This window comes from Terrapene carolina, unplaced genomic scaffold (genome assembly GCF_002925995.2).
Source record: "Terrapene carolina triunguis isolate 2854851 unplaced genomic scaffold, T_m_triunguis-2.0 Scaffold192, whole genome shotgun sequence".
NCBI lineage: Eukaryota > Metazoa > Chordata > Testudines > Emydidae > Terrapene > Terrapene triunguis.
In genome coordinates, this window is record NW_020664543.1 from 6215881 (window position 1) to 6223324 (window position 7444).

The 7444-nt window shown below is 49.2% G+C and overlaps 1 protein-coding gene across 6 annotated transcripts in view; it reads right to left on the reverse strand.

Moving 5' to 3' along the window:
- Window positions 1–7444, reverse strand: part of ARSG (arylsulfatase G) — a 93328-nt gene that overhangs the window by 26386 nt on the left and 59498 nt on the right. For all 6 annotated transcript variants that reach the window (XM_024198310.3, XM_024198314.2, XM_024198315.3 and 3 more), the window contains one exon: window positions 3962–4070. In XM_024198310.3, coding sequence (XP_024054078.1) covers window positions 3962–4070 — 109 coding nt within the window. The remainder of the gene's footprint in view (window positions 1–3961; window positions 4071–7444) is intronic.

Consider the following 7444-nt stretch of genomic DNA (forward strand, 5'->3'; position numbering starts at 1 on the left):
GGAAACGAGCTAGTAGCTGCACGTTTGCACTGGCACACAGGAGGACAGTGTGTGTAAAAGAACACAGAGTGCATCAGCATGTTTCTGTTCAGTTCTGACTTGCTTTCCATGGCTCTGTGCCCTGCTGTCCACTGACCTGGGCTTCCTGCAAGCCTCGCTCAGCACTGCTCTCCCCAGGATAGCCACACAGAGTACAGAAGCAGTGCAGGCCATTCCGAAGCCAGCCCAAGGAATTTGAAGGCGCTTCTACAGTGTAATCCATAAATGGTCCAACCCTGCCGGGCTTATGCCAGCAAAGTGCCCATATCAACGTAAATGGGAGCTCTCTGCATGTAGAGGCTGCAGGATCAGATCTTTAAGAGATTACACTCCACGTGCGCCTCCAAACATCACCCCACAAAGGCCTTCTGCATCACCATCGTTTGAGGGTGAGGGGCAACCTTCATCCACAAAGAGGTTTCCCAGTCGCACAAAAATGCTGGTTGGCTTCTTCCCCAATGGGAGCAAAGCCTTTACCCTGACTGCTTTAATTGGGGCTGGACATTTCACCCCGTGCACATTCCTCCTGCACTCAGATACATCGCTCACAACTCCACAGGAACGCTCCATCTGCTCCCAACAGCATGCAGACTCTTTCCCAGCACCATGTAGTGCTGGTTGCATTAGCAGCCCTGACGGAGAGACTGGAGTGCAGCCAAGCTAGTATACAGGCGTGCCTCTTTCACAATGCAACCAGCCGCTTGCATTTCCTGGGCTTGGCATGTTGCATCCTCCCTTCCTTCAGGGTGATCATTTCAGGTGGCGCCTACGCTCTCCAATGCCTGTTGGGATCACAGGAACAAGAGATGGGAAAGACCCATCCGGACGGTCCTTGGTACCGTGCCCTTGCCAGGGCAGGGGACAGCAATACATGGCATGCTGCACAGACGTTAGCTAGTGAAACTCGGCCACACCTCTGTGCAGCGAAGAAGGTTTAACAGGAGGACGAAATGGTGGCGAAGAAGGACTGAGGCCAACATTTCCAAAAGCATCCACTAATTCTGAATGCCCAGCTCGGATGAGCTGCTTTATTCATCAGCCTGAGACACTGAGTGCCTTGTTTTCAGATGTTCAAAGCACCCACATCTCCAGCTGGAGTAACTATGTCTCAGTATAAGGCCCAGGGGAGGAGAGTTAATTCCTGCACCAATCTGGGGTGGGCATAGGGATTGATGGGGAGTGTAGCTAGTGAGAACCCTATCCTGGGCCTGACAGGTGTCAGCTCAGCTTGCAGCACAGGTCAGAATAGCCACAAGGGCTCGTAATGTCCCCCCTGATTGCAACAGGCCCTCTAGGCCATGGTAGAAGTGCCACACCATGCCCCCTACCCTGGGGCTCCTGCAGTCAGGGGAGAGTAAAAGTCCTGGACACACCAGCTTTGCATCTTCTGGGGGCTTTACAGTTGCCTGGACTGGGACTCAGGAGACACCAATTCAATTCCTGGCTTAGTCACAGACTTCCTGTGTGACCTTGGGCAAGTCACTTAGTCTCTCTGGGCCTCAGTTTCCCCTCTGTACAATGGGGAGAACAGCTCAGCCCTTCCTCGCAGGGGTGAGTGAGGATAATATCCATTAGTGATTACCATGTGCTTGGATGCCCCTGTGATGAGGGGCCCATAAGTACCTAGAGAGGCACCTAAGAGCAGAGGCCACAACTGGAAAAGACTGCCTTTGGGTGTGGGCCCAGGCCCCAGGGTGAGCCAGCGGTCGTGTTGGGGCAAAAGTTCAGAGCAGCAGGCTGCACTACCTCTCTAACCTGAGAGAGGACACATCGGCAATTCAGCCGATAAGAGTGCTCCATCTCTGCCAGATTTCCTGGAGGTGGATTCCTATTGGTTTAATGACAGCAAAGAGAAATACCCCTGCAGCGCTGGGAAAACAAAGGTGACCTTTCTGTGAAACGATCTGGATCAGATTCTGTAAGAAAAGCTGCGTCCCAAACAAGCTATTGAGGGATCAGAGGACAGGCTAGGGGAACGGGATGGAACCCATTGCTGACATGTCACGGGGAAAAAGAAATCTGGACAGTAAACAACCTGCACAGTTTTGAGGGTGAGTGTCAGACAGAGAGCCTCACAGGCAGGTCACCGGTATAGAGCCCTTCCTGATTGGTAATGACAAAGATTATCACCCACTCATATCTGCCTGGTGGTCTCAGTCCCTAGATGACTAGGGTGTCCCACATTCTATGAGACATGAATCAGTGTCTTTGTCGGCAGTCCAGCCAGAGGCGCCTGCAAATAAGAGAGCCTGAGAAATCAAACTCTCCCGTTACCCCTAAGGAAAATCTCTCCTGGGGAAGGGGGAGGAGGAGGAAAGCTGGCACTGCTGTAGTCTCTGCTACACCTTCAGTCCCCAAGGCTCCCAATGGTGTGCCTTTAACTGGCATGAATGTCAGGTATAAAACCCCACAGCTTCGGGATAACTTGGCCCTGTACTCAATCCATTAGACTGGCTACAAAATCCCAGGGCTCCACTTTGTTCAACATCATTGTATATATTCCCACGTTTCCTACAACTGTCCTGCCCTTTACCCCCAGTGTGTGATTGACATTCACTAATGCCCATTTATTGAGATGTTGATTTACGTCACCACCATGTGCATCACCACCGGATGTGGCCGGTGAGTGGAGTTCCTTAAAGACAAGCAGTCAGCCCTTCACTTGCAACATCCTGCCTTTTGTTGGTCTGAAGTTATTTAAACCTCTTCAGAGTTTGTTGTCTTTAAATTTCCTTGTCCAACACTGACTCCCCGTCAGTGCACAGGGGATAACTGGATGCAGGCCAGGCTAGAGGCACAAGACCAGTAGAGTCCTGCAAATCTGCGGATATCTGCTTTAGGTCCACAGATATCCACGGACCATGTTTGCAGATTGCGGATCAGATGCGGATACAAATCTTGCATCCGCGCAGGGCTCTATGGATCTGGGCTCATGTCAGTCTAGTGACCGAGAACCCATAGATCTGGGTGCCACGTTACCCCAGGCTCCAGACCAGAGTAGTTGCACTGTAGTGCTGTTTGCTGCCCCCAGCATGGTCAGTGGGTTTCACAGGATAGTGCATAAAGCTGGATTGCCCACCCCTGGGGCTGTGTGGGACTGGAGAATTTCATCGTTAACAACAACAAAAATCTGGAACTGGGTATTTCTGAGAGTCTGCAAGTGCCCTTCAGCCCCCTCCTTCTCTAATCCAGCCACAACTGTGCGCCCTGAAACTCTGGCAGCTTCCTAGAGTTATCGCTGTCAAACCTGCTGGACTGGGTCTGGTAGACGTAAAAGCAGCAGATAATCCACAGTCTCTCCCTTTACAACTCAGAGCTGCAATGCATTCGGTAACTGCGGATGTGGGCTTTACACTCTTTCCTAGAGCATCCAGTCCTGGCTACCCCTCCCCCACCCACTCGGTGACGGGGGACCAGGCTAGGCAAACAGTTGCTCTGATCAGTTGGAGCACAGCTTTTGTGTATAATCACAATTCCTTTCTTCCCTGTAAGGGGGATTAATCCTTGGAATGTTTTGCCTCAGGCTGTCCTGGCAGGGTTCACCGGGCTGGCCCTCAAAAAGAGAAGGACAAAGACTTGGATTCCACCAATGCCGCACGATACACAGTTTTATCCACAGCCCAGCTTGAGGTCAGGCAGGAACATCCCCCCGCAGGCACGCTGGCAGCGATCCTAGATTTTCCTCTACCTCCCTCTGAGCCATAGAGCAAAGGCTCATCTGTCAGGACCAAGCCGACAGATCGTGGTTTGCTTCCCAGTGTTTACGGCAGAAATGCCAGCAGTTTAGCTCATGCCCTGAAAGCACATTACCTGCTTGGGAGAAAGACTATGTAAGATCCAGGCCTCCTGATGCAGGCTCCCAGTCCTGTGCTTAGATCATTAGACCTCACCTAGGGAAAACAAAAAAGTTTTGTCCTCCTACCTCAAGAGTGCAGCACTCGTCACGTTTGCAGGGATCCTGCCAGGCCAATAAGCCAGCGCCGGAACTCGATGTCCCCCTTCCCAGGTCGTTTGCTTGGCTGCACTCCCACCTGGAAGACAGACAGGTATACTCACAGTGGCCCTTCTGCACAGGAGCTTTTCGTTAACCCAAACCTCCCCTGATACAAAGTAACGGAATTATTCAGAGTCACGGATACTAAACAAATTACAAAGCAGGAGGATTGCATCAGAAATGTGAAGCTGTGTCAGGAAAAAAAAAATCCTGCAGCAAAGTGAATTCAAAGAGTGGCTTCCTCCCAGCCCCCCAGTTTCTTTAGGATGAAATTCACCCTGGGCCAGCACCAGACCCATGCATGGCTTAATCCTGTACATTTTGAGTCCTTCCAACGTTTGGGGGTTTTAAACTTACAGAGTTCTTTTTTTAGAGCAGGAGGAGAGAGAAAAGTTAGCTGGATTTCCCACTTTCGCCCTTTTTAACAAAGATTTGGGGTTGGAAAATGGATTCGATGACCCGGAAGTCCCTTCCAGACTAAAGTTCCTAACAGTACCTTTTACTTCTCATCTGTTTTGATGAACAATAGAAAAATCGCAGAGCTGGTTCCACAAGACATGTAGCTGGGGTAACATTATTTCCATAAGCCTTTGATGTTGTGTGAGAATCTAACACACAGAGAAATGTTTAGCTTGCGGTTACTGCTGATTTGGTTTTGTTTCTATGTGCAGGCCTCATGGGCTGGCTATAGGGGCGGGGTGTACATGCGTGTGTTTGTACAGTACCAACTGGAAACAACTCCAGTACATGAAAGCTGCACCCTCCAGATTGCTGAAATATACATACAAACACATATCTGCCAGGCCTGCACCTTTAAACTAACTCCCTTCTGACCACATCACAAACAATTTCCCCTACTCTTAATTACCCACTAGTTCATTTCCCAACAAACCTGGGTCTACCTCTAGCCAGGGAGGAAATGTAATCCAGTGGTTAGCGCTCTAGCCTAAATAAGTCACCAGGACCAGATGCTATCACCCAAGAGTTCTGAAGGAACTCAAATATGAAACTGCAGAACTAAGTGCTATGTACAGTAATCTATGGCTTAAATCAGCCTCTGTCCCAGATTTTTAATTTGACCATCCATAGTCCAAATAAAAAGAGGCCCTTGTATTTTTTAAAGAAGGTTTCGCTTGTACCAAGTTACAGCTGGGTTAACCGAGACACAATAAGGTCAAGTGATTCGTATACAAACCCATAATGACTCATAGCCGGCAGCAAGAGCAAGTCAAAGGAATATTCACTAGCTGTGCTACCTATACCACGTACTGTGGTGTGTTTAGTTACACAGGAAGCCAGAGCAGCCTTTTGACAGGCTCAGGGTGACATTTTCAGTAGTAAACACTACGCTGAAGCAAAACAAAACAAAAAAATCCACATGGATTTTTCTCAGTAATAAAGGTTGCACAATTGTGTGATGCCATCAAATTACAAAGGCCAAGGCTTTCTACAAAAACTTGACACCAGATAGAACAGAACATTCCCTTGCAAGTAATAACAAATCCATCCCAACAATAGGTCAAAAACTAGGACGTTTCCAGCGGGGAGACGGCACTGCTCCCCCTTTCAGTGCGACTCCCAGGCGAGGTACAAAACAGAGGGAACCGTGCCAGGGGGACACCGTCCCCATATGCCTGGGAGGGGTGATGGTGGATCCGCTGCTTCCTTCCATGGCAAATTCAACACACCTCCAGCGCCTCCTCATGTGTCAACTGCATCGCCTTGGACACATCAGGGTTCCTTACAGTACCAGCCCTTCCAGGGTGTAACAGCTAAGGGCCCAACCAGCCAGAGATGGGGAGACAGTTTCCCCAACGGTTTGGGGGCTGCTGCAGAGGAGAGGCAAAGTTTTTATTCTGCTGTGCAGAGCTCACGGAGAGGGTGGGAAAAAGCCAAGACTGCAGTATTGCTATTCTCCCTCAGGAAGGGCCTAATCTAAAGCCCATCAAAGTCCCTGGAAAGACTCCTGGGATTTGGATCAGGGCCTAAGGAAAAGCCAGGTTGCTTGAAAAGTGCTTTCATTAATAACCAATGTTCTTTTGTAAACTCGCCAGCTAGTTTCAGGCCTCACCCAACCCATATAAAAAGCCTTGTCACCACAGGAATGACACTCACAACACGGACAGCCTCCCTGGTTCCCCTAAACCTCTACCCAAAAAAATCCCACAAACACCCTCTCCCAAGCAGAGATTTGAGCCCAAAGAGGGAGAAGTAGCAGAGACACCATGAAGTCCAGCAGGGACTGATTTTATATGGTAGGTATTGCAGTGATGGGCGGCAGTCTAAAACAGGCAGACAGATCACATACTCCGGGGTTGTCCGGATAGGCAAACCACATTCATAAGAACACAAAAGAGACCTGAGGCAATAGAATAGAGATCAGCACCTATAGGATTGAGATGCTATAGAACAAAGATATTAGAGTCACATAGGCACTTTGAAATATCTGTAAATATTCCTTTTTTGCATCAAGTTTAAGAAGGAACCTAGAGGGATTTTAAAAATCACTGCTCCTGACAGGTGTTTCTATATCCTTATGGACTTTCTCCCCTTTCTGTGAGGTCTGATCTGTAGGGTTGTCTGTGAGCAGTGGGTTGCTAGTCCTGGTTTGTTCTTGTAGGGTTGCGAGTGGGTGCTAGGCTGCCTGTTGTTATCATAGGCTTGGTTGCTCATAGGTGCGTTGGGTTGTTGCTAAAGATTTATTTTTTTATTACGTCAGAAGAGAAAACAATCCCATTTGCTGATTTTGGGGAGGTGGAGAAGGGGAGAGAAAAAAAAAAGTGATAAAAAATAACCAAGCAAGAATTGCAAAAAGATGCAAGGAAAAGGGAGTACCCCTTGTTTGGCTGGCCAGCCCCACAGCCGCCTTTTCTCGGAATCCCACATCAGTTTCCTCCGGGCCTCTACTATATTTGGAAGATGTCAGGAAACAGATGAGGAAAGAGATGCTGCCTCACTCCGCTGCCCCCTCCCCTTCCGTCCTGGAGCAAATGGGGAAATGTAACCCGGCACACATTCACAGTGCGTAACACAAGCAGAAGCGGGAAAAGCCTGAGTCATGCTGGAGACTTTTGGCTGCTTCCGTGTAAATAATCAAAGCCACCACACAGATGGCTCCGCTGGAGACAGCAAACACTAAAACCCCACCTCCGTACAGTTAGATTTTAGGGCTTACAAGGACACACACTTACAGGCCTGATTTCCAGAAACACAGAGCACCCCGAACCCCTACGGAAGTCAGTGGGAGCTCAGCACTTCCAGGACAATAAAATCCAAGCTCTAAAATAATTCTCAGCACAGTCAGAGCACAGGTCTCAGCTTGGGTCACCTCAAGAGCTGGTTTCAGAGTAGCAGCCGTGTTAGTCTGTATCCGCAAAAAGAACAGGAGTACTTGTGGCACCTTAGAGACTA